The sequence below is a fragment of the Hyperoodon ampullatus genome (genome assembly GCF_949752795.1).
Source record: "Hyperoodon ampullatus genome assembly, chromosome: 2".
NCBI lineage: Eukaryota > Metazoa > Chordata > Mammalia > Artiodactyla > Ziphiidae > Hyperoodon > Hyperoodon ampullatus.
This window is the reverse complement of record NC_136915.1, coordinates 69550845-69578328: the sequence shown is the minus strand read 5'-3', so window position 1 is coordinate 69578328 and position 27484 is coordinate 69550845. Positions and strand designations below refer to the sequence as shown.

The window sequence follows — 27484 nt, the reverse complement described above, 5'->3', positions numbered from 1 at the left end:
AATGTCCTATAAATATCAATTAAGTCCATCTTGTTTAATGTATCATTTAATGCTTGTGTTTCCTTATTTATTTTCATTTTGGATGATCTGTCCATTGGTGAAAGTGGGGTGTTAAAGTCCCCTACTATGATTGTGTTACTTTCGATTTCTCCTTTTATGGATGTTAGTATTTGCCTTATGTATTGAGGTGCTCCTATGTTGGGTGCATAAATATTTACAATTGTTATATCTTCTTCTTGGATCGATCCCTGGATCATTATGTAGTGTCCTTCTTTGTCTCTTCTAATAGTCTTTATTTTAAAGTCTATTTTGTCTGATATGAGAATTGCTACTCCAGCTTTCTTTTGGTTTCCTTTTGCATGGAATATCTTTTTCCATCCGCTTACTTTCAGTCTGTATGTGTCTCTAGGTCTGAAGTGGGTCTCTTGTAGACAGCATATATATGGGTCTTGTTTTTGTATCCATTCAGCCAATCTGTGTCTTTTGGTGGGAGCATTTAGTCCATTTACATTTAAGGTAATTATTGATATGTATGTTCCTATTCCCATTTTCTTAATTGTTTTAGGTTCGTTATTGTAGGTCTTTTCCTTCTGTTGTGTTTCTTGCCTAGAGAAGTTCCTTTAGCATTTGTTGTAAAGCTGGTTTGGTGGTGCTGAACTCTCTCAGCTTTTGCTTGTCTGTAAACGTTTTAATTTCTCCATCAAATCTGAAGGAGATCCTTGCTGGGTAGAGTAATCTTGGTTGCAGGTTTTTCTCCTTCATCACTTTAATTATGTCCTGCCACTCCCTTCTGGCTTGTAGAGTTTCTGCTGAGAGATCAGCTGTTATCCTGATGGGGATTCCCTTGTGTGTTATTTGTTGTTTTTGCCTTGCTGCTTTTAATATGATTTCTTTGTGTTTAATTTTTGACAGTTTGATTAATATGTGTCTTGGTGTATTTCTCCTTGGATTGATTCTGTATGGGACTCTCTGTGCCTCTGTACTTGATTAACTATTTCCTTTCCCATATTAGGGAAGTTTTCAACTATAATCTCTTCAAATATTTTCTCAGTCCCTTTCTTTTTCTCTTCTTCTTCTGGAACCCCTATAATTCGAATGTTGGTGCATTTCATGTTGTCCCAGAGGTCTCTGAGACTGTCCTCTGTTCTTTTCATTCTTTTTTCTTTATTTTGCTCTGCAGCAGTTATTTCCACTATTTTATCTTCCACCTCACTTATCCGTTCTTCTGCCTCAGTTATTCTGCTATTGATCCCATCTAGAGTATTTTTTATTTCATTTATTGTGTTTTTAATCGATGCTTGATTCATCTTTAGTTCTTCTAGATCCTTGTTAACTGTTTATTGCATTTTGTCTCTTCTATTTCCAAGATTTTGGATCTAGGAAATAGAATCTTGGATCATCTTTACCATCATTATTCTGAATTCTTTTTCAGGTAGACTGCCTATTACCTCTTCATTTGTTAGGTCTGGTGGGTTTTTATCTTGCTCCTTCTCCTTCTGTGTGTTTTTCTGTCTTCTCATTTTGCTTATGTTACTGTGTTTGGGGTCTCCTTTTTGCAGGCTGCAGGTTCGTAGTTCCCGTTGTTTTTGGTGTCTGTCCCCAGTGGCTAAGGTTGGTTTAGTGGGTTGTGTAGGCTTCCTGGTGGAGGGGACTAGTGCCTGTGTTCTGGTGGATGAGGCTGGATCTTGTCTTTCTGGTGGGCAGGTCCACGTCTGGTGGTGTGTTTTGGGGTGTCTGTGGACTTTTTATGATTTTAGGCCACCTCTCTGCTAATGGGTGGCGTTGTGTTCCTGTCTTGCTAGTTGTTTCGCGCTGGGAGGTCTCTTGTGGACCAGTGTCCTGAAGTTGGCTCTCCCACCTCAGAGGCACAGCACTGACTCCTGGCTCCTCAATTTGGGATGATTTGTTGTCTATTCATGTATTCCACAGATGCAGGGTACATCAAGTTGATTGTGGAGCTTTAATCCGCTGCTTCTGAGGCTGCTGGGAGAGGTTTCCCTTTCTCTTCTTTGTTCTCACAGCTCCTGGGTCTCAGTTTTGGATTGGGCCCCGCCTCTGCGTGTAGGTCGCCGGAGGGCGTCTGTTCTTCGCTCAGACAGGACAGGGTTAAAGGAGCAGCCTCTTCGGGGACTCTGGCTCACTCAGGCCGGGCGGGAGGGAGGGGCACGGAGTGCGGGGCGAGCCTGCAGCGGCAGAGGTCGGCGTGACGTTGCACCAGCCCGAGGCGCGCCGTGCGTTCTCCCAGGGAAGCCGCCCCTGGATCCCGGGACCCCGGCAGTGGCGGGCTGCACAGGCTCTCGGAAGGGCGGTGTGGAGAGTGACCTGTGCTCGCACACAGGCCTCTTGGCGGCGGCAGCAGCAGCCCCAGCGTCCCACGCCCGTCACTGGGCTCCGCGCTTTCAGTCGTGACTCGCGCCCGTCTGTGGAGCCCCTTTAAGCAGCGCTCTTAATCCCCTCTCCTCGCGCACCAGGAAACCAAGAGGGAAGAAAAAGTCTCTTGCCTCTTCGGCAGCTCCAGAGTTTTCCCGGACTCCCTCCCGGCTAGCTGTGGCGCATTAGCCCCCTTCAGGCTGAGTTCTCGCCGCCAGCCCCAGTCCTCTCCCTGCGCTCTGACCGAAGCCCGAGCCTCAGCTTCCAGCACCGCCCGCCCCGGCGCGCAAGCAGACAAGCCTCTCGGGCTGGTGAGTGCCGCTCGGCACCGATGCTCTGTGCGGGAATCTCTCCGCTTTGCCCTACCCAGGTATGTGGGAAGTTTCTTGCCTTTTGGGAGGTCTGGGTTTTTCTGCCAGCGTTCAGTAGGCGTTCTGTAGGAATTGTTCCACGTGTAGCTGTATTTCTGGTGTATCCGTGGGGAGGAAGCCATTATTTTTAAATTTCAAAATATTTAAAGTTTTGAATTTGCTCTTGAGCAGATCTTTAGATGATGTATTTCATGTTTTAATATGAAAACTTCATTTTTATTTTCTCTAAATAGTATGAAGTTGAGTCTGAATTGTATTTTACATCCAATAGTAATTTAGGTGATTGTGCATAATAATTTAATTTTAAAATGTATACAAATTTTAAAATGATTGACTTTGTTATCGAAATATCTGGCCTTTGGGTATAATTTCTTTAGTTAGTTGGGTGCTTTATAGTATTCTAAAATTATTGCTTCTATCAAGTTATCTGTATATTTCTAACACCTTTTTACATGAAATATTGCAAGGTTACATATTCTGCTAAAATGGGTCATGACTATTATATGGTCATTGTGAACCATGCTTATTGATATAAAATTATCTTGCTTAATGATTTGTCTTGAATTGTCTTTTCTTTGAAATTTAATATTTCTTCCTTTGCTTTTTGTTTCTACTTGCCTTATTACTTTTCATCATCTTTTGTTTTTTAATCACCTGTGTCACTACTTTAGATATGCTTTTACAAGCAGCCTGTTATTGAAATATCCTTTTTAAATCAATATGAAATGTTGCTTTGTTATAGGGGAAATTAAGCTATTTGTATCCATTTTCATAACTGATATAACAGTTCTCTTATTTCATACTTCCTCTTTAAAAAAATACTTATTTCTTTTGCATTTTATTGCATAGGCTAAACATTCTTAGCTTTTATCTACTCCAGTGATTTAACAATGATATATCCTGCTTTAAAATGTGCTGCTAATCACATTAAGATTAAAAAATAGAAATACTATAATTTTCTGATTACCAAAATCAATAATGAATTTGCCCTACCACACTCCAAGTAAAATGGGAATTTACTTATTTTTTTCTCCCCAATCTATATTTGTAAATATAATCTGGGAGTTCAATATATATTAGTCATATCAAATTATCATTTTTAATATTACATGTGTTTTCATTTAAGAATTACTTTTGATATTTACATATTTTAAAGCAATATTTTAAAATAATTGCTTATAATTTATTTTATATTGAAATGTTTTTCACACTCATCCCATTCCTCTAACACCACAGATTACTCATTTTGGGGTTATAAACCTTTATTTATTTTTGTGTTGACTTACATATAACTTGAAGTATTTCTCAAAAAGTATCCTTTTAGGGTAAATTCTCTGTACTATTGTGTATCTGAGTTTATTTTTTCATTAGCAACTCACGTGACCAACACCTTGACTGGATATAATTTTCTTTGATCAAAACTTTTCTCTTCAAAATTCTGTAAATATTGGTCCCAAGTGATGTCTGATGGGCATTGTTTCCACTTTTTGGTGATACATTTATGTACAAGTTTTTGTTTGAATACCTGTTTCAATTCTTCTGGGTATATTCTTAGAAGTGGAGTTGCTGGGTCATATGCTAATTCTATGTTTAGTCTTTTCAGAAAACTCCAAGCTGTTTTCCATAGCAGTTTCCCCATTTTACATTCCCACCACAAACTTCTCTACATCCCCACCAACACTTGTTAATCCTGGCTTATTATTATTATAGCCATTTTAGTGGGTGTGAAATGATATCTTATTGTGGTTCCACAAGGTTTTAATTACTCTAACTTATAATAAATTTAATACTCTCTGCTTTAGCAAGTATCTTTTCTATTTTTTGAAACAATCAGGTTAATTTTGTTTATTTTTAAATGACCTTTATATTAATTTTTTCAGATTGAAAAAAATTGATGTAATGATGTAATTTTCATTAATATTGTGCTAGTTTTAATGGTTAACTTAGGGAAGATTTACAACTTAACAATTTTCAAATATTCTTTGGTGTCTCTCAATAAGACTTTGTATTTTTCATTTAGATTCTGGACATTTTTATTATGTTTATTCCTAGTTACTTGACACCAACTGGTCTGGCTATCTTACAGGAAAGGCATTTACTGACATTGTAATTTTATTTTATTAACTGGTAATCCAAAGACTGAATCCAGACTAAAAGCAATCCATACTAAATACAATTATTTTGAATACTTTATTTTGAAAACTTCAATTAGCAATATTCCATGTCCTTTTGAAAAATTAAGAGATCTAGACAATTCCCAGAAATTACCAATAGGCTGGAACTAAGTTGCACTGTCCCCTTTGCATAGGAAATAATCTTTACTTTCCTACTTTCATCTGCACTACTTTCATCTGCACTACTCCTTGTTTTATTCAAAAACTAGGGCTGAGTAGGAAGGGATAAACATCAGTGTTCTTATGCTGTTGTTGATATAGTTTTTCTAGTAACAGAGTTAGAAAAGTAGAACTTTTTTTGTAAATGTGAGTCTTGGTTGGGTTTCTCAGAAAGCACAGCCTGTGACAAGGAGTTGAACGCAGAGAGTTTATTTGGGAAGGAATGAAGGAAGCAAGAATGAGGGAGTTAGGAAGACTGAGAAAGCGAAGGAGAGAAAAACAAGGCAATATCCTTTGCTGAACTGGTTACTGCAATAAACAATGGAGGCACAATCCTCCCCAAGGACCTCTGAGAACTGTGAAGATGTCACCTCAGAATTTTTCCTTCAAAACTGGTGTATTCATCCACTGCTTCCCCCTCTCTACATTAGTTGAGGGCTGCAACTAGGGACACTTCATTCCACCACTCCACCCCCTGCCCCACCCAACTCTGGGCAGAATCAGCTCCCTTAACTTTGGGGAAAGCCCTGAGGCAGAAAAAAACAGCGATACTGCTGGGGCTTGAAGTAGGATCAAGGAAGTATCCACCACAGTCACTTCCAAAATCAAAGGGTGGAGAGGTTGTGGCTGGGGAAACCCAGCAGCATCGACAAAGCCATTTTCCTGTCAAAAGTGGGAAAATCAAGATAAAAATCAAATGAATGCATGTTTGAGTAAAGTATCTCTGTGTCAAAAAAGACACAACTTAAGACTCCATTGTGAAGAGACCTTCAAGATGGCAGAAGAGTAAGACGTGGAGATCACCTTCCTGCCCACAAATATATCAAAAATACATCTACATGTGGAACAAATCTTACAGAACACTGACTGAATGCTGGCAGAAGACCTCAGGCTTCCCAAAAGGCAAGAAATCCCCATATACCTGGCATGTAGTTGACACGGTTTTGGTGCTCCGGCTGGGTGTCAGGCCTGTGCCTCTGAAGTGGGAGAGCTGAGTTCAGGACTTTGGTCCACCAGAGACCTCCCAGCTCCACATAATATCAAACAGTGAAAGCGCTCCCAGAGACTCCATCTCGATTAGATCCAGCTCCACTCACCAACCAGCAAGCTAGAGTGCTGGACACCCTATGCCAAACAACTAGCAAGACAGGAACACAACCCCATGCATTAGCAGAGAGGCCTTCTAAAATCATAATAAGGTCACAGACACCCCAAAACACACCACCGGATGCGAGCCTGTCTACCAGAAAGACAAGATCCAGCCTCAACCACCAAAGCACAGGCACCAGTCCCGTCCACCAGGAAGCCTACACAACCCATTGAGCCAACCTTAGCCACTGGTGGCAGACACCAAAAACAACAGGAACTACAAACCTTCAGCCTGCAAAAAGGAGACCCCAAACACAGTAAGTTAAGCAAAATGAGAAGACAGAGAAACAGCAGATGAAGGAGCAAGGTAAAAACCCACCAACCCTAACAAATGAAGAGGAAATAGGCAGTCTACCTGAAAAAGAATTCAGAATAATGAGAGTAAAGATGATCCAAAATCTTGGAAATGGAATGGAGAAAATACAAGAAACGTTTAACAAGGACCTAAAAGAACTAAAGAGTAAACAAACAATGATGAACAACACAATAAACGAAATTTAAAATTATCCAGAAGGAATCAATAGCAGAATAACTGAGACAGAAGAATGGATAAGTGACCTGAAAGATAAAATAGTGGAAACAACTACTGCAGAGCAGAATAAAGAACAAAGAATGAAAAGAATTGAGGACAGTCTCAGAGAACTCTGAGACAACATTAAATGTACTGACATTCGAATTTCAGGGGTCCCAAAAGAATTGAAAGAGAAAGGGACTGAGAAAAAATTTGAAGAGATTATAGTGGAAAACTTCCCTAATATGGGAAAGGAAATAGTTAATCAAGTCCAGGAAGAGCAGAGGGTCCCATACAGGATAAATCCAAGGAGAAACATGCTAAGACACATATTAATCAAACTATCAAAAATTAAATACAAAGAAAACATATTAAAAGCAGCAAGGGAAAAACAACAAATAACATACAAGGGAATCCCCATAAGGTTAGTAGTTGATTTTTCAGCAGAAACTCTGCAAGCCAGAAGGGAATGGCAGGCCATATTTAAATGAAAGGGAAAGGGAAAAACAACCAAGATTACTCCACCCAGAAAGATTTGATGGAGAAATTAAAACCTTTACAGACAAGCAAAAGCTAAGAGAATTCAGCACGACCAAACCGGCTCTACAACAAATGCTAAAGGAACTTCTCTAGGCAGGAAACACAAGAGAAGGAAAATACTTACATTAACATACCCAAAACAATTAAGAAAATGGTAATAGGAACATACATATCGATAATTACCTTAAATGTAAATGGATTAAATGCTCCAACCAAAAGACGTAGACTGGCTATATGAATACAAAAGCAAGACCCGTATATATGCTGTCTGCAAGAGACCCACTTCATACCTAGGGACACATACAGACTGAAAGTGAGGGGATAGGAAAAGATATTCCATGCAAATGGAAATCAAAAGAAAGCTAGAGTAGCAATTCTCATATCAGACAAAATAGACTTTAAAACAAAGACTATTACAAGAGATAAAGAAGGACACTACATAATGATCAAGGGATCAATCAAAGAAGAAGATATAATAATTGTAAATATTTATGCACCCAAACATAGGAGCACCTCAGTACATAAGGCAAATGCTAACAGCCATAAAAGGAGAAATCAACAGTAACACAGTCAAAGTAGAGGACTTTAACACCCCACTTTCACCAATGAACAGATCATCCAAACTGAAAATAAATAAGGAAACACAAGCTTTAAATAACACATTAAACAAGATTGACCTAATTGATACTTATTGGACATTCCATCCAAAAACAACAGAGTACACTTTCTTCTCAAGTGTTCATGGAACATTCTCCAGGATAGATCATATCTTGGGTCACAAATCAAGCCTTGGTAAATTTAAGAAAATTGAAATCGTATCAAGTAACTTTTCTGACCACAACGCTATGAAACTAGATATTAATTACAGGAAAATAACTGTAAAAAATACAAACACATGGAGGCTAAACAATACACTCCTTAATAACCAAGAGATCACTGAAGAAATCAAAGAGGAAATCAAAAAATACCTAGAAACAAATGACAATGAAAACACAATGACCCAAAACCTATGGGATGCAGCAAAAGCAATTTCAGTGGAAATTTCAGTCTTTTTTCTGGTACATTAACTTTTGTAACATGCATATTTTTGTACCACAGTTGTAGTTGACACTATGGTTTATTTCACAATGGAGTCTTTTTTTTTAACATCTTTATTGGAGTATAATTGCTTTACAATGGTGTGTTAGCTTCTGCTTTATAACAAAGTGAATCAGCTATACATATACTTATATCCCCATATTTCCCCCCTCTTGCATCTCCCTCCCATCCTCCCTATCCCACCCCTCTAGGTGGTCACAAAGCACCAAGCTAATCTCCCTGTGCTCTGTGGCTGCTTCCCACTAGCTATCTATTTTACATTTGATAGTGTATATATGTCCATGCCACTCTCTCACTTCATCCTAGCTTACCCTTCCCCCTCCCCATATCCTCAAGTCCATTCTCTACATCTGCATCTTTATTCCTGTCCTGCCCCTAGGTTCTTCAGAACCTTTTTTTTTTTTTTAGATTCCATATATATGTGTTGGCATACAGTATTTGTTTTTTTCTTTCTGATTCACTTCACTCTGTATGACAGACTCTAGGTCCATCCACGTCACTACAAATAACTCAATTTCGTTTCTTTTTATGGCTGAGTAATATTCCATTGTATATATGTGCCACATCTTCTTTATGCAAAATCCTTTAATAACTTTTAAATAACATCAGACTAATGGAATTCTTAAAAATGATTTCAATGTCCAGTCCTATAAATTAGGTAATTCATGTGGCTCTTTAATTATACCACCACATTAAAAATTATTTTTCACAGCAGCAATGTAGCCTCAATTTTAAGACTGGTGTTTTAATACTCTCTCTGTGCTCTTAAGCAAATGGTTTCACCAAGTTATAGATTTTTTCTATTTAAAATGACATAATAATATAATGGAATAATAATACAAAGTAAAGATCAAATTAGATCACTGATAAGCTTATGAATAAAATTTCAGGCAAGAGAATCCGATTTTCAGAACTTGATAAAGAGGTCTACTTGTGGTCAGATTCAATTAGTCTCAGAGTACAAGAATAGTTATTGGTAAAAACCTCTGAAAATGATAAAAGGAGACTCAGAAATCTCAGCGAAGACAGGATGGTTTATAGGATTGCTCAGACTCTCCAGAAAAGATCCACTATAGACACGATAGTGAAGAGCTTTGTTTGTCATGCTAAGTAGTTTGGACCAAATTTGAAGGCAAAGAAGAATGGAAATAATTCAAAAGCAGGTAGGTAAAATAGTCATAGTTATTTTTAGAAAGAAAATTCCACACTCAGTGTAAATGGTCAAAGTGGTGACTCTTTGGGAAACAAAGTGGTTTAAAAAAACAACAGCTAGGCAGCTATAGATCAGGTAAAATGTGATACTTGACTTGCAGTGATAATTGTAATGAAGAGCAAAATTTAAAAGCTTACATGATGGGACTCAGCAGCCATCTACCCTCTCCTAATCATCAGAGAAAGAATGGTTTATATCCATAAAGAAATGTGTCATTGGGCAAATGAAGTTTGAACCACACAGGCTCAGATGGTATTAATAGTTACAAATTTAATAATGGCACTCTTACCTACTTGCAAAATTTACTCAGCATTACAAGTGAAATGCTGAATTTCAGGGGGGTGGTCATAATTTTATAAAGAATTACTGGCAATGCTTATGAGAGTTGAATTATTTCCAAGAGCAGTGTTGTAATGTGATGGTGGATCATCTTCCATTCTTGCAGATGTTTTTCTTCTGAAGTTAGAGACATTAAAATCATTATTTTCCCCTCATGCTTACTCCACACAAATCAAAATTATGGGAAGTTTCTAAACACGTACAGGTGAATGACTGCAATGCCAGCCTGTAAGCTAAGTGGTTGATGCTGCTTCATTAGGTCAGATTGAATTGCTGAATCAGTTCTGAACCGAATCACAACCGATGATAGGTTCTCTTGACAGGTAAAGGCAAGCTAGTCCAAAATGTATTTCTATTTTAGTTGGACATGGCTATATTGGACTTAAATCAGTAGAGGGCCAACAACTTACCCTCAAAGCCAGTTGATACATCTTTATTATAGCACGAAACTACAACCGCCACACAGATCCAAGCTGCTTTTCACATCAAGGCCCTGGCACATGGAGGTCTTCTTGGAACACTCTTCCCAAACACCACAAGTTTCTGATTAGTGCAATTAATAAGGGCTGGGAGGTGTGTACCACAAACCAGAAAGAAGGTAGTATCCACAAGAGCCTCAGCTAGATCATCTGGCAAATGCTACCTCATGAGAAATGCCATTGTTTCTTAAGGCATTACTGAAAGCATCACTAAATGACAATTTTAATATCTGCCCAACCACAAATTGGAAAGCAAATAGCTATGTAGTGCTTCTAACTTTAGCTTCTTTAATTCTCAGGACATTTTTAAGCTCTCTGTTTTGCATTTTCTTTTGAGCATTGCTGTGAGGAAATCACTAATCTTATAAAACCAAAATCATAAAGTGATGACAAATGTCACAGTCTTCAGGAAACTATATCCAGTTGCTGTTTTTCACTCTTTTAATAGTCCAAGTTTTATAAATTAGTACATTTGGCACTGAGATTTCAGAATGATATATTTATTTAAAGAAGTAGCTAATTAAAACATTTTTATCTGTGTTTATGTTTGATATTCTTTGTAAGTCTCCCAGTAACCAATGATATATTATTCTTAAGAGGGAGAGGAACTGTCCTAGGTAGAACTGTGTTTTGAAAAAGCACAGCCTGGGCTTTTGCTTCTGTAGCTTTTTTCCCCTTTACCTTAGAAATACCATTTATTTGGACTTGTATAAAAGACCTTGTATTTTAATGCCTTTAGAATGAGATTTTGTGTTCAAGTGTTTTTATTTAGTTTTGGTCTATTTATTGTCTACTGTTATTCTAAAAATAAAATAAATAAAAACAACTCTTATAATTTACTTGACCCAAAAATATTAATGTTATATTTTATTTGGAAACTGAAAAGTCTCAGTACCCTCTGGGAAGCCAAAAAACTGACTGAAGATTTATTTTACCAGAGCAGGGAATTATTGTAAGATCAACTGGACTCAAACAAGAATGGAAAACACAAGGATCAAAAAAGATTATAAACACTGAAAGTGTGGGGAGGGAAATATAAAATTTATCCAAACAACCTTGTTAAAAGCTTTTGGTTAGAATTAAAAGGTAAGCAATATTTTCAGACTATGGGAATTTTGCCAGTCTACAACATAACACAAAAATTCCTTTGACACCAGTAAGAAATTTATAGCCATCTAAACCATGGCCTCACGTAGGTCTGCTTTGTCTTTTTGTATACAATTTTTACTGTCAATCTATATTATCCCATGTTCTAGCCACTTTCTGGATAGTTCTTACATTTTTCAGGTCAAATTTGTTTGGGGTTGGAGCAAAAAAAGTGTTTAGGAAAAGAATTAAAATACCAGTACTAAAACAGTGGTACAGTTTTGCACTGTCAAAAAGCTTCATGGTTCTTTGTGTGTTTCATATCATGCCATTTGTGGCTAGTTAGCCTAGTTGATTAGGCCAGTGATTCTCAAAGTGTGTTCCTTAGACCAGCATTGCCTAGGGACCTTCCCCTGGGATCTTGTTAAAAATGTAAATTCAGTGGTTCATCTCAAGACCTACTGAATCAGTCACTGGGATAGGGTCTGGCAATCTGATTTAGCAAGACCTCCATGTAAAAGAGATGCATACTAACATTTGAGAACCACTGGATAATAAACGTGAGGTAACATACTCAACTCTTATATGGTCCATCTACCATAACTTTATCTTAATGTCTCAGACTATACTCTTGTTATGGGTTGAATTGTGTCCCTCCAAAATGCGTATGTTGAAGTCCTAATTCCCCAGTCCCTCAGAATGTGGCTGAATTTAGAGATAGGGTGGTTAAAGAGTGTCATTAAGGTTAAATGAGAACTCTAAGGTGGTCCTTAATCCAATATTACAGTTGTCCTCATCAGAAGAGGATATTAGACATAGCAAAAGACCATGTGAAGATAAAGGGAAAAGACAGCCATCTACAAGGCAGGCAGACAGGCCTTAGTAGAAATCAACCCAACTGACACCTTGATCTCAGACTTCTGCCTTCCAGAAATGTGAAGAAATAAATTTCTGTTGTTTAAGCCACCCAGTCTGTGGTCCTTTGTTATAACGGCCCCAGCAAAATAATACACCTCCTCATTAACCCGCTTAACCTTAAGCTGGAAACTGTTGATGGTCACAGAAAACATATGGCAAACAGGAAAAATGACATTACATAAAATTATATTCTTTTCTGGAAAAACAATTGAAAGGCTGAGTCCTACTAATGATAGGTCTTAGTGGTATTGTTGAATACTAAAAGTAGTATTACTTTTGTGTGCTCTAGACAACTGTTTTCCATCCTGAGTTAATAATAGAGACCAGGTGAGCTGAGTGCAATATTTTAAAAAGCCTAATAGAAATCTACCCAAGACAAGACTTCAAGAATATAACTTAAAAAAAAAAATTCTGAAATTGCTAGCATGATGTTGGATCTATTGGTTATACATCTGGGATTTAAAAAGAAAAGTTAGATACCCATCTCACATGACATAAAAATATAAATTCCATGAAAACTACACAATTTAAAGATAAAAAACAAAATGTGAATTGTAGAAAGTGACATAGGGGAATATATTTATAACCTTTGAGGACAGAAAGACTTTCTAAACAAGAAACAAAAGAAGGAATCCATAAAAGGTTAGTTCTACCTAAGTAAAAATGTAAAATTCTTGCATAGTGAAAGACACCTTCAATGCAGAAGAAAATGGCAGCCTGGTACAAAGGTATTTGTAACATATATCAAAAAGTATTAATACCTGCTATGGACTGAATTGTGTCTGCCCACCCCCCAAAATTCCTATGTTTAAGCCCTATCCCCCAATGTAATGGTATTTGGAGATGGGGCCTTTGGGAGGTAATTAGGTTTTGATGAGGTCACGAGGGCAAGGTCTTCATAATGGGATTAGTGCCCTTATAAGAAGAGACCAGACAATTTGTTCTCTCTCTCTCTCTGTCTCTGGCATGTGAGGATACAGAAAGAAGATGGCTAGAAAGAGAGCCCTAGACCAGTTATCTAACTGACTGACACCTTAATCTTGGACTTCTCAGCCTCCAGAACTGTGAGAAATAAATTTCTGTTGTTTAAGTCATCCAGTCTATGATACTTCATTAGAGCAGCCCAAGCTGACAAAGATAATATCCTTAATATACACAGTCTTCCTGCAAGTCAAGAGGAAAAAATGAGTGTATTAAAAATAGATAAAGGTCAGGAACAGGAAATTTATAGAGGAAGCACAAATGACTAATAAATGTATGAAAACATGCTCATCTTCATTAGCAAAGTGAAATGCAAGTAACCTAAAGGATGACTTAAAATATGCTTTATTTTTGCCAATAAGATTGGTGACAATAAAAAGATTGCTGGAATACACAGTAGATGATGTCAGGAATAGGGCATCTTCTCTTAGAAGAGAATGGCTGAACACACTGCACAATTTAGCAATGCATATGAACATTGAAAATGAGCATGTCTTAAGCCAGCAATTCCACAACATACACACACACAAAGTAGAAAGGTGTGCATATCAAAATAGCATTATTTGAAAAAGGGAAATAACTGGAAACAAAAACAACGCTCCTTCAATAGGAAAATTGTTTATTTAAGTTATGGCACATTTATATTATGTAATACTATTTAGCTGTTAAAGAAGAGTATTCTGAATATATTGACATGGACAATTGAAATTAAGTGAAGAACACAATAGATGTCTCATTTTTTAAAGCTAAGGTGATGTTGTTGTATACTAGTGTTGAATTGCCTCCTTTAATGTGGGAAAGGTAGCACTGTAACAGCAGGATGCACTTTGTTAATTTGGAGTTTACCAATCAGACATTAAAAATAATTCAAATGAAATTAAATATGAAACTCTAAGACTGAGTTTACATCCTAAGTAAAAATGTAAATGGCACTTCAAATCCAAAATATAGTTCCTTTAGATTTCAATAATTCTACCTTTCCTTTTTATGAATAAGATGTATATAAAACAGTATTTTCATTATTCTTTCACAAACTATCTAGATTATTAACTAAAAAGTATACTTTAACAAATATGAGATTTTTGATAATGTAAAAACCTTCCAACTATTTTTTCATAATTGCATATCATATCTTTATCATATTACTTTCAGTTGATATTTTTGCAGGGCAGAAAGACAGCTCTGCTGGAAATTCTTTGCAATAACTCCCTACAGAATCTTTGAACAGGACACTTGGTATATATGAACTTATATCTCAAGATTCCTAAGATTTAAATTTAGCCAAGTTTCTGATTCATTTCATATACTGTCATGTTTGGGTTCAAAATGAATAGACTTGGAGAAAAAGAAAAGAAATGTAGTTTAATCTTGTTCTAGTGCTATTATACTACTTTGGGTTTTCTGACAGTTCGATAAAATTCAATGGCAAAGAGTATATCAGGGTATCAAAATATTCAATTATAAGGAGACTGAAAATTCAAAGGCAAAAATAAATTTCAAATATCCTCATCTATTAGAAAAGCAACTATTTCAGACAGTGTTGCAACTAAGTTATTCTTAGGCATTGTACAGAAAGGTCCCACTCCCTGCATTTTTAAGAACCAAGTTTTTCACTTTTTATTCTATGGTGTTTTGTTTTGTTTTGTTTTGTTTGTCATCTAAAATTTCTATTAATTTCAAAAAGCTTGTGGAATATATAATGGCATTCATTCTGTCTTATCTTTATAGATTACAAGATTCTTAGATTACAAGATTCTTAGGTGAATGAGATCTAAATGTTTTTAATCCCACGATGTTTCTAAATAAAAAAAAAAATTTTTAACCTGGTTCCAGTTTGAATGCCGTTAGAAAGGCAATAATGAAAAAAAATTACCTAATGTGGAAATCACTAGTGCTATCTACCAATTATTTTCAGTTCTCCTCCTGGACATTTTATAGTATTGCATTTACCTGCCCCGCTTGAAGTTAGTGGGACCATATTATTTGCTTTGGCCAGAAATGTGTGAGCAAAAGTAATATGTATCACCTCCAGGTGTAAGCTCTAAGAGCCAGTGCATGATTCACCAGGCTGTTTTTCCCTTTAGCACTGCAGACAGCAACATATAAGATGATGGCTGCTTTGTCCCCTGAGGTCTCTGAGTGGTTACGGTAAGCAGAGCTCCCCTTCTGAGTGGACAGCATCCACAGGTGAGATACAAACCTTTCTGGGTTTATGGCACTGAGATTTGCAGGTTGTTTGTTATCACAGGTATATTTGGGCCACTGTGTTTTGGAAATGATCAGATTCCCATCAGAATTATGACCTACCTACATAAAATGAGGCACAGGTAAAAGAAAGAAAGCAGATGTCACAGAAGAGTGGACAGGAAAGGGATAGCAAAAGGTAATAATGGAAAACAAGCTGAAATTCTTCCCATCTAATAGCAGGTAAAAATGGAAGTTTAGGTAGGTTCAAGAGTTCCAAGTTTTATATGATCTTCCTAAAAATAACCACTCTTGATAAACATTAGTCCAAGTTTATTTTTTAAAAATCATTTGTTTAAAGTTTTAAACTAGTCAAAGCACTAAAATTACATGAATTGCATACTGATGGAAGCCACAAAATACACATATCACTCTACTCTCTTATACAATCCAACAAGTATGAAGAGAACAAAATACATTTATTCACGTAACACATTTCATCTACTGTTAAAATATGTCAATAACAAGTTGAAGTCCAACACTATTCTTTACCAGGTGGTAAAATATTCTGACCTCCAGATGAAGAAGAAGGAAAATGTACACTCCCATCCTTTATATTCTCACCTTAGACAATTAATTTAGAGCAATAATGGTGATATAGGTGATGCTAGCAATAAGTTTCACAAAAAGTTCACTTTATTTATTTAACAAATAATCTTATTTGGATTCTAAACTCAGATTAGCACAAAACTAAAGTAAGTTTTTCATTTTAAGACTGAAAATAATCAAACAAGACCATCTGTTTTACAAGACAGATATATCTGTGTATGTATGTGTGTGTGTGTGTGTGTGTGTGTGTTTTACGTATTTTCCACTTCAGCAATACAGATAGTTAGAAGCAACTTTCTGCCTTTAGAAAAAATGTCTAAAGAACATATTTCTATCACCTGGTTAAATCCATCAGCAAAAAATCTGATGTTTTGGGATACACTTACAGCTAATTATGAATCAGCATTATCTGTCTCTGCATTCACAAGCATAAAAACCCATGTGCCGTTGGGGGTTTTTTGATCTCATTTTTTTTAGAGTTCACTAACACCAGAAAAAGTCTGGTATTTTCAAGTAATTTGCCTAGAGTAATATAATTCCTCAGAAATAATTTGATCAAACTACATGTGAAGTTGCCTAGCTACTACTTAATCCAATGAGAAGGGAAATTCAGTTACTCTGATGGTCTAATGATAAATTTTAAAATAGAGTGTAAAACTTCAAAACTGGCAAACTTGCTGAACACTATTTACTTTGAACAAATATATGAAAGTTATTGGTAGATGCTCCATTTATTATTCCTTATATAATAAATTGTCAAACTACACTGAAATACATATAATAACAGAAATAAAATTCTGAAGTCAGATATGCATATTGTTGTGTTCACTTTATTTCATTTTCTGTGGACAAAAAAGCCTAACACAATGTAAACACACATATTCTTTGACTAATTGTTTTTTCAATTTTTGGTGTTTATTTTTTGAGTTTAACAGCATCATAAAACCAATTTAGTTACCCTAAACCTACGCTCAGATAATAGAGATAACCCTTCCAGGTTATGCAGAGAATGACCACCCTGTCACTTCCCAAAATCTTGCATGCTAAGCTCATACTCTCCCACACATGGGCATGTCACAATATCTCCTCAATGCAGACACACATGGCCAGAGTGACATCATGACCAAGGGTCATGAAACAGAGCAACAATTCTGTCATTTGAGTAGAAGCCACAAGGAGAAGAGGCCTAAAACTCTGAATGAGGGTTTCTCCTCCACATCTCTCCCAGATCAGGCTCTATGGGAGTGTTCGCTGCAGCGTGCTATCCAGCCTGAGAAGAAAGGATGGAGCTTTGGTGCCTTGTGCCTCTTCTCACAAAACGCCAACACTCTCTCAAGCAACTGTAGGAGATACATATCTCCTCTAAACCATCTACAAGTTCTTTTAGTCTTTAAGTGCTCCTAAAACACATGAGAACATTTATGTAATACAACAACGATAACAAACTGCAATGGCTTTTTTTTAAGTATATACACTGAAGATATATATATCTTAAAGTAACCAGTATGTAATCGCCAGTTTAAAAATGAACAAAAACTTCGCACATCCATGCTCATTTGCACCAAGAAATTCTTTCCAGTTTTGGCAAGTATCAAGCACCTACTCGGTACTCTATATATGAGAATGACCTGCATTTGTATGATTCATCATTTACTGGTCATAAACTAAGAATATCATATGCCAATGTGTATATGTATGTTGCCCTACTTTAAATTCATTGGGAAAAAAAAGATAGTTGTCTTTAAGTCTTCACTGAGGCTATTTGCTTAATTTCTTTTTTTTTAATTAATTTATTTATTTTTGGCTGCGTTGGGTCTTCGTTGCTGTGCACGGGCCTTCTTTAGTCGCGGCGAGCGGGGGCTACTCTTCGTTGCGGTGCGCGGGCTTCTCATTGCGGTGGCTTCTGTTGTTGCGGAGCACAGGCTCTAGGCGTGCGGGCCTCAGTAGTTGTGGCACGCAGGCTCAGTAGTTGTGGCACACGGGCTTAGTTGCTCCGCAGCATGTGGGATCTTCCCGGACCAGGACTTGAACCCGTGTCCCCTGCATTGGCAGGCAGATTCTTAACCACTGCACCACCAGGGAAGCCCCAATTTCTTTTAATGTATTCATTAGAATTTACCAACATTGACCAAAGTTAACAATAACTTCCAATGTAAATTACCAGTCAAAAGCAAAAATTTGTGAAAATAATAATTTAAGTCTAATTGAACTGCACAGATTTCCTAGAGAATCTACAATCAGTCTCACGGGGAAGATTAATTTTAAAACAGACCCCAGTTAATGAAGGGACTCTTTTTACAGAAATGCATTTCCCTATTATAAAGCAGAACTAGCTACCCTATGCTGTGATAGACCCACTACATTTTGAATGATTACTAAAATTCTTTGGGTTAAGTTATACAAACAAGCAAAAATAAAGTTTAAAATATCACTGAGAAATTTGGGGAAAGATTTCAACCCTTGATCTCTTGGTTAGCCATTATAAGGGTCTCAAAATGCCTGCTAATTGCCAACCCTCTCCTTGGCACTGGTAGCACAGGCTTTAGAAGATGCCACATTACAGATTTAAGGAGCCCTCTGAAGTTCTTTGTGTGTGTGTGAGTGTGTGTGTGTGTATGTGTGTGTGTGTAAGTGGAAAGAACCACGCTAGCTGCAGGTGGTCTTTGAATATTATTCTCTAGAGGTTGTGTTTCTTTTGTTCCCTGACATAGAAATGACACTGTGTCAATGACTCTAAAGGTAAAGTGCATTTGCCAATGTTCTTTGCACCTATCACTTGGGGTTTAAGTTCTGTTTTGCATTATCTATGGCAGAGCTTCTTAGGAACTGCTATAATGCATGTCACCTATACACGTGCTCACAGAGCCTTTGTTTCTCTAAAAATGATTGACTATACACTAGAATTTTCAGAGGAAATGGTGATTACTTGAAAACTATGACTTAACAAGAATATCTTCAAACAACACTTGACCTCCATAATAATAAATGCAAGCAGTCATATCTGTCAAATATGACAAGGATAGGCTCATTCTAAACAGGCTCACAAGATCAGGCAAACTGACAGCCACACCTCACATACGTGGAAGTCATTATAAAAAGCCACAACGAATCCACTGTGACATGACAACACACTAATTGAGGCTACATAATCTGGGGTAAAACAGACCAGATCAAAAGAGGGCGCTCTGCTTCACTGTGCTTAGTCTATAAGGAACTGCTATAGAGCAGTGACACCCCCAAATAGCCATTTCACTGCACAGGTAGTAGGCCAAGTAAATGCTACAGGCGTCAAGAGAGTCACTTGTTCCAAAAGCATCAATAACACAGATAAGCCCCAAATTGTTTTCAATTTGACTCCTGTGGCATTATTTCATCACGTTTACCTCCAGTTGACAAAAACATGTGAAAATGCACAATTATACAGTTAATTTAACAAATTTCAAAAGCCAAATCTGACATAAGTGCCCCCCAAACTATCTGGCTGAGGGTTGATTTTTCCAGTTAGGCTTTCTATATTTATACATTAACTGAAATATTGCCAAAACTTTCCTTAATTTGGTCCTAGACCTACACTGATTTACCATCCTACTGAACTAGGTGCTTGTTTGCTGAGTTACTTTCTCTGTAACTGGTGACTCAGAAATAGCAGCAACCTTTAAGGAATTTTTAATGGAGCTAAGCTCCCAAACATGTAAGCTGATGATATGTACTCCACAACAGCGTCTGGTAAATGTGTAGAGACTCTTAAGGACAGCCTTCCGAAGAAGAATATACACCCAGGGATCTAAGATTTGATTCCATGTTGCCATTCGAAGAGTAAAAAGGGTTCTTTCACAGGCACCCATAAAATCTTGCCTATTCATTCCAATGCTGGCCATTGTCACCTGCAAAACAAAATACAGAAATCAGCTGAGAGACATTTTCTCAGTCCTATAGTTTTGTTTTTTAACATCTTTATTGGAGTATAATTGCTTCACATTGTTGTATTATTTTCTGCTATATAACAGTGAATCAGCTATACATATACATATATTCCCATATCCCCTCCCTCTTGCGTCTCCCTCCCACTCTCCCTATCCCACCGCTCTAGGTGGTCACAAAGCTCATTCCTATAGTTTTTTAACTGAACAAACTGCTTTATGCTACTCATTTCACTTTCCACAATGTGATGTTATTTTGCAAAATACTGAGAAAAAGAAATGAACAGTCACAGAAACATTGATGTAGACATCTGAATCCTTTGAATTCAAATTGACATCAGAACTACAAAAATGTTAACTTATCTGGCAAGTCAAATGTGCACAAATAGGTATGTGCACATATACCCAAGAGAGGACAAACACTGATCCTAGTAACAGACCTTTTCTTACTTCTGGGAAGAGAAAATTCAAAGCCAACACACATTTGTAAATTTCAATGAAAAAACTAAAGTTTATTTATGCAAATAAAGTATAGATAAGCTAAAGTTTGGATAAACTACAGAGTTTTAAAATTTTTATTTAGAGCATCTGATACTAATTTGCACATGGTATGTTATATTCTGGAATGTTACTTTTAGAATTTTCTGCTTGGTAACTACAATGATACCAATGTTTTCTCTTTCATATTCCCTTTCCTTCATCTCTTACCCTAACCTTAACTTGGCTAAAATATTCCAAAATGCAATGGGATTTCCTAAGGGCTTTGAGGAAATGGGTTCCCCTCTTCATTACCATTGAGACTTAACAATAACAATGTAGATTTTGGTCTCATGTGTCCATTTCCTGACCACTCATGATGTTAAAGAGATCATTTTGTAGAATAAGTTCCATAAACGGTCCCAGCTATAGGTTAGAACTAGTCTAATCACTGAGCCCAGCTTTAACTTCTAAATGAACAACTGCAGAGCAAACAAGATATCTTTGAAAACACCTAGGATATAAAAACAAATAACAAATAAATGAACAAAAGGTAAAACTGAAAACTTAAGGGAGACAGATTATTATGCCACCAGGATTAAGAGAATATGTAAAAGCCTAAAACCCAAATGAAAAGAAAATCAAGTCTTCTTGGTCTTCTTGATGGATCATTATCAAGAAGAAATATCTTAATTTGGCCTGGTGATACTAATGGTTTAAGGAAAAATGTCCCTTACCAAAACCTTCATTATCTACACAACAAAGTAGAAACTCCTTAATTGCCTTTTTGATGATGCATCTGAAATCCTCCTCTAAACCTCATCTCTCCTGCCAACACCCTCTGCTCCAACCGCTGTAAAGGCCTCATCTGTCCCAAATGCACCATTCCCTTCTGAACTTTGGCTTGTGTAAGTCTCTTCATTTTGAACTTCTACTCCCCCTTTCTCTGCCTGACAAACTCCTACGCATCTTTCAAACCCCATGTCAAAATGGGCTCACCTCCATGAAACTTTCTCTGGCTTCACCGAGATGAATTAGCAATTGTGCTGCCCCAGCACCCTGTCTATACCCAATTGTATCACTTGCCACACTGTCTGATAATTATGTATTATCCTGTATATCTATGATCATCTCTTCTTTGTATTTTTATTTCTAATATCTGGTACAAAGCTGATACCTAAGATGTTCTTAGTAAGTGCTGAAATGAATAAAATTGTATTATTTTTATTCATTGAGGCTATTTCTAGAAGCAAAGCAACTAGTCATCAGAGAAACATCTGCTCATCCATCACAAAGGTCTAATATTTTGAGGCTTAGAATGCTTCTAAAAGTTTTAACACAACACCATCCACTAGTAAAGGATTCCAAGCTGGTTTGTTGCCACTAAAAGGAACAAGATCTTGCAGTCCACACAGATCCTTTGGGAAATGGTTCTTTCCTTTATGGGTCCTTTTGTAGGGGAAAAATGTATCAAAGTGCAGGCTTCATGATTCTCTAGCTAAATAAGGCCGGCCAAGTTTCAACACAGAGAAAATTAGTCCCCATACAATAGTACCTGGGTCAGGTTCAGAGTCCTGTATCCCTGCTCCCCAAGTTAGCCAGCAGGATTGAAGAAATAAGCCTATATGAGCCCTGTTCCTCTCAGAAGAAAGCAGAGCCAAGCCCCAGTTGGCTATCGGATTGAGATATTGGGTTGGCCAAAAGTTCATTCAGGTTCTCCATAACATCTTACAAGAAAACCTGAACAAACTTTTTGGCCAACCCAATATTTTCACTTCATGTTTTTTCTTTATTCATCAAATAAGTGTTGATTACCTGCTATGTGCCAGGAAATGTGCTAGGCACTGAGGACACAGTGGCAAACAAAGCAGACATTCCCTGCCCTTATGGAACTTAAAATCTATTTTCTGAGTTTTGGGAGGGTTTTTTTGGTTCAAGAATGAAGGAATCAATCTTTCTCTTGCTTCATGAATATTAAGTGAATGCATTTCCTATTAATGACTAGGTGTGTTCCTGGAGATCTCAGAACCCAGCCAAGACATGGCTCTGTGTAGTCGGGAAAAAAGATGCTTGGTGCAATTGCATGGAACAGCTGGGCCTAGTTTAGAAACAACCTGAAACTAACACAACATTGTTAATCAACTATACTCCAATATAAAATAAAAATTGTTTAAAAATGCCTGAATTACATGACACACACTTCTCTGACTTGACTCTTCTCCCTCCCTGCAAGCAGCAGTGTGGTCACCAGCCGTGAAAAGCCATTGAGTCCTCTGCTGAGGGCAGCCAGTACTCAGGCTTCTCTCCAGAACACCAGAGCAGTGACCAGGCATTCCCTCTCTCTCCCTCCCTTGACCCCCAGCCCCAACCTGGAAGAGAGGTTGCTTTAGGGCCTAGCTTGGGAGAAGCACCAACCACTTACCCACCAGTAAAGACGTGGGTGGAGTGTTCATGTTAAAGAAAGATCATAGTATATTGTTGACAATAGTATATTATTGAAAATTCAGGACAACCAAGTATGCAACAAAGGATAAATTATGGTAGTTTCATGTAATGGAAAAAAATGAAAGCATTGATGTTTGTAAGATTCAGTTTGTAAGATTCAGTCTTAATTTTTTTTAAAGCAAGTTACCAAACTTCTCTGTACGGCACATGCGGCATCTTAGTTCCCCAACCAGGGATCGAACCCGTGCCCCCTGCAGTGGAAGCAGAGTCTTAACCACTGGACCGCCAGGGAAGTCCCACAAGTTACCAAACTGTATTCACTGTATGATCCCAATTTTGAAAAAAAAAAAAACAAAACATAATTTTGTGCATGCATAGAAAAAGAAACCTGGGGTGTAGTTCAATGTTTTCCTTTGTTAACTCCAGATAGTAGAACTACAGAGGATTTTGATTTTCTCCTTTGGTTTGTCTCTAATTTACTAATTTGTTGGATAGATTGTGCATTGCTTTTGTAATCTGTATCTTTTTTTCCCATGTAATTTGTTGAAATATACAGGCGTACCTTGTTTTATTGCTCTTAGCTTTATTGTGCTTTGCAGATACTGCATTTTTTTCTTACAAATTAAAGGTTTGTGGTAACCTTGTGTTGTCAGGTGATGGTCAGCATTTTTTTTTGTAATAAAGTATTTTTAATTAAGGTATGTACATTGTTTTGTTAGACATAATGTTATTGCTCAGTTAATAGCCTACTGTATAGTGTAAATATAATTTTGTATGCCTTGGGAAACCATAATTTCATGACTCATTGCGATATTCAGTTTATTGCAGTGGTCTGGAACCAAACCCATGATATCTCCAAGGTAAGCTTGTACTATGGTACTAAAGAATCAGAGCTATTGTTAATCATTTATGAATGTCTATGTGTATGTGAGAGAGGTGCTGCAGAATTGCTGGGGAATTTCAGCCCTTATAAGCCTGGTAGAAGGTTGGGAGTTGGGGTAAGAACAGGAATGTCTACCATTTTCCCGAGGCTCCATCAACATCCACCTCACAAGCCCTGAAAGCATTCTTCTCCAGCCAGCCCACCGGAACTTGGATTCCAGAGAGCCGTGCACAGATTCTCATCACACACGCAGCCTTTCATCTAGGTTCTAAGAGCTACCCGACACGTAACTATTGTGTGTTATTTTCTAAAATATTTTCCATTGGACCTTGGCAGGTTACAGTTGGTCATGTTTGTTTATGATTAGAATTCTAACTGAGAAGTGGAAAGGCCAAATGTTTGGATACTCTATGAAAACATAAGTGAATTAACCTGATACTTCTCAAGACACTCAACATTAAGACAATAGAGAAATAATGGAATCAAAGATGTGTATGGGCCAGAGTGTTTATGTTCATTGCTAGCTTCAAAGAGCAAAACAGACAGATGTTACAATACAATCTCCATTTATTTGGGCTCCATAGTACAATTATATCAACTGTTAAGGTCACCAAATTAATGAATCTACCAGGCTACTTTACTCACAGATAATAGAGCTCATGGTCACTAAAGTTTTGTTCTGGAAGTTACTCCATCATCCCCTACCCTAAGTCTGTATATTTGTTGACTGGTATCAGCACTCCAGTGGCTGTTCACAATTAAAAGCAATGGTAAATTCAAGAATTATAATTCTGTTCCTTTGAGTAATCACGAAAGTAAATCAAGCCAGCAGTGAGTAGTTTGAGTGTCTACTATGTCCAGGCCTTGTGGTAGATGCTAGTGATGCGAAGAACAATATTTAGAGAAATCCCAACATATGATATATTTTGCTTTGTCTAGTTTTTACTTCTGTCTCTGCCACTAAAATATCATCTTTAAGGCATGTATTTTTATCTGGTTCTCTGCTGTATCCCCAGCACCTGGCATAGAGTAGGGCAGGCCAATATTTGTTGAATGAATTAAATGAATGAAGTCCCTATGATGAGAGACTGACAAGAAAGCAAACAGTTATAATTTGTAAGTAATATAATAAAGACATATAAAAGGTACCACAGGCAGAGCTATTTGCTGGTATATGATCACAGATGCAGTAATTAAAATAATGAGTTTTTGCAACTTTTCTAGTACATCAAAGCTTCATTTACTCAGACTTCACTAATTTTGAATTTTGTTTCTGCTAAAGTTTGTATTTCTCCTTGGCACCATTTTTTAAGGAAATTTAAATGAATACATAATAAAAACATTTCTGGTAGAATGTCCAACTTCTTTAGATACGAGGCCATTTTCTAGCATTTTATTAACATCTATTTTCATATGAACAGTGTCTATGACAACTATACATTGTTCTCATCTAGTCACTAAAGCAGGTATTTTCACACATAGATTTCTTTTCTTTTTTTTTTTTTTTTTTTTTTTTTGCTGTACGCGGGCCTCTCACAGCTGTGGCCTCTCCTGTTGCGGAGCACAGGCTCCGGACGCGCAGGCTCAGGGGCCATGGCTCACGGGCCCAGCCGCTCCGCGGAATGTGGGACCCTCCCGGACCGGGGCACAAACCTGCGTCCCCCGCATCGGCAGGCGGACTCTCAACCACTGCGCCACAAGGAAAGCCCCTCACACATAGCTTTCTTATTCCAAGCAGACCATTCCTTTCCTCCTTTCTGTCATCATAAAAGACTTAGTTCAGGGACACTTTCTTTGGGGACTGAAAGCATACACAGAAGTACAGTTCACTGATTTGCAAGTTATTGTCCCCTATAGCATGGTCATCCAGAGACTGATCTTTAGGGTTGGCACTTGAATAACCACAGAGGTGGGGGCTAATTGTGATTATGTGATTACAACCCAGTCTTACCCGATGATGACAATGGTCCATCTGGAAGCTTTACCAAGGAACCATTTCATTACATCTCCAAGTTTGAGAAGTTCAATCTATGTGATAATTTGGATAACTAGTGAATAAAGAACCAGGTATAGATGAATGATTTTTAAATGTCACAGCACCTATGATTATTGCAAATTAGAAATTTCATTTAATTTAATTTCATTTTCATTTAAATTGCCTTAATGGCAATTTTGGAAAAGGTACATTATATAAATCACTGAATCCATCTCAGTACAACAGGTAACTCTTAGAGTTGAATATATTTGTGGTGATTTAACTCTAGCATTTATTCTTAAAATATAATATTTTATCTCTGCAACAGTGACTACAAGAACTTTGAGAAAAAAACTTACTCTAGTGTAACTCCCAAATAATAGATTTTTTTTAAGTAACAAATTGAAATGTAGAGGCTCTAACAGGATATATCTTTCAACTATGAACTTTTCCCATACCTGAATTTTATAAATTTCTACATTGTTGAATATAGAATCATGTCCTATTTATTGAATACTCATTAAAATTAAGACAGTATTTGCACATGGTGAATGATTCAGATATAAGTAAGACAGAAATATTATAGTGCAGGGAGAAATGGACAAAAACATGTGGTATTTCTTATACCACAACTCTAGAACAGCTGTGAAATGTTGTCTACCCCTAAAGTATACATCAGTGCTGCAAAATACAAACAGCTGTGAAATGTTGTCTACCCCTAAAGTATACATCAGTGCTGCAAAATACAAACACATGTACAATAATATTTTTTTTCTGTTTGATGTGTTGATAGAGGATTAACCAATGGTCCGACTGACAGCACATTTTTGTCTCTGCCTAAAGACATTGACAGTTACAAAGAAGTGAGAAAACAGGGCATGCTATATCAAGATAGCTCACCTTAGAATGGGGCTATCCTAAATCATAATATTTTGTATGCATCTTTGCTGCTTCATGCCGGCTGAGGAAATCAGGTTCAAAATGAAGAGCAGGAAAAATTTTCAACTGAACAGTACATAGAGAAGAAAAAAATTATAATACTTGAAAAAACAAATATTAATCTTTCTAGAGAATGTTCATTTGTAGAATCCGTGTATTTTCATTTTCTATTCCAGTATCTTCTCCCAGGCCTGCACTTTTTTTGAGTCTGTTTAGAGGGAAATTTTATGCCAGAACTCCTAGGACTAATCGTCCACGTGGTCCCCTGCTGCTAGGCCTTACAAAAAAAAAAAAAAAAAAGTTGTATTTTTTTCTGACACTTTTCAAAGGAATAAAATACAGTCATTTATTCCAGAATACAAAATATAACAAAAAAATTAAATAAATAAAATGTTTATACACACACACACACACACACATATACATGTATATCACATGTGATTTCTTTAAGGAAAAAAATATAGGAAATGTGAAATGAGTACAATCAAAAGATATGTTCTACAAACCAAATAGAGACTGTATTGAGCTACAATGAGAGAAACTTACTCATAAATGAATGAGAACAAACTATACAGTTAAGAGAACATCTTTATTACAACTGCAGACTCTATCATAGAACTGGACCACCATCAAAACACAGGCCAGGGCTTCCCTGGTGGCTCAG

At 37.0% G+C, this 27484-nt stretch overlaps 1 protein-coding gene across 1 annotated transcript in view; it reads right to left on the bottom strand.

Annotated features, from left to right (window-relative positions):
- Nucleotides 1–19774: 19774 nt before the first annotated feature.
- PTGFR (prostaglandin F receptor) overlaps nucleotides 19775–27484 on the bottom strand; it is a gene marked incomplete at both ends in the record, with an annotated part of 58039 nt that continues 50329 nt past the window's right edge. The window contains one exon of the mRNA XM_079728506.1: nucleotides 19775–20065. Coding sequence (XP_079584632.1) covers nucleotides 19775–20065 — 291 coding nt within the window. The remainder of the gene's footprint in view (nucleotides 20066–27484) is intronic.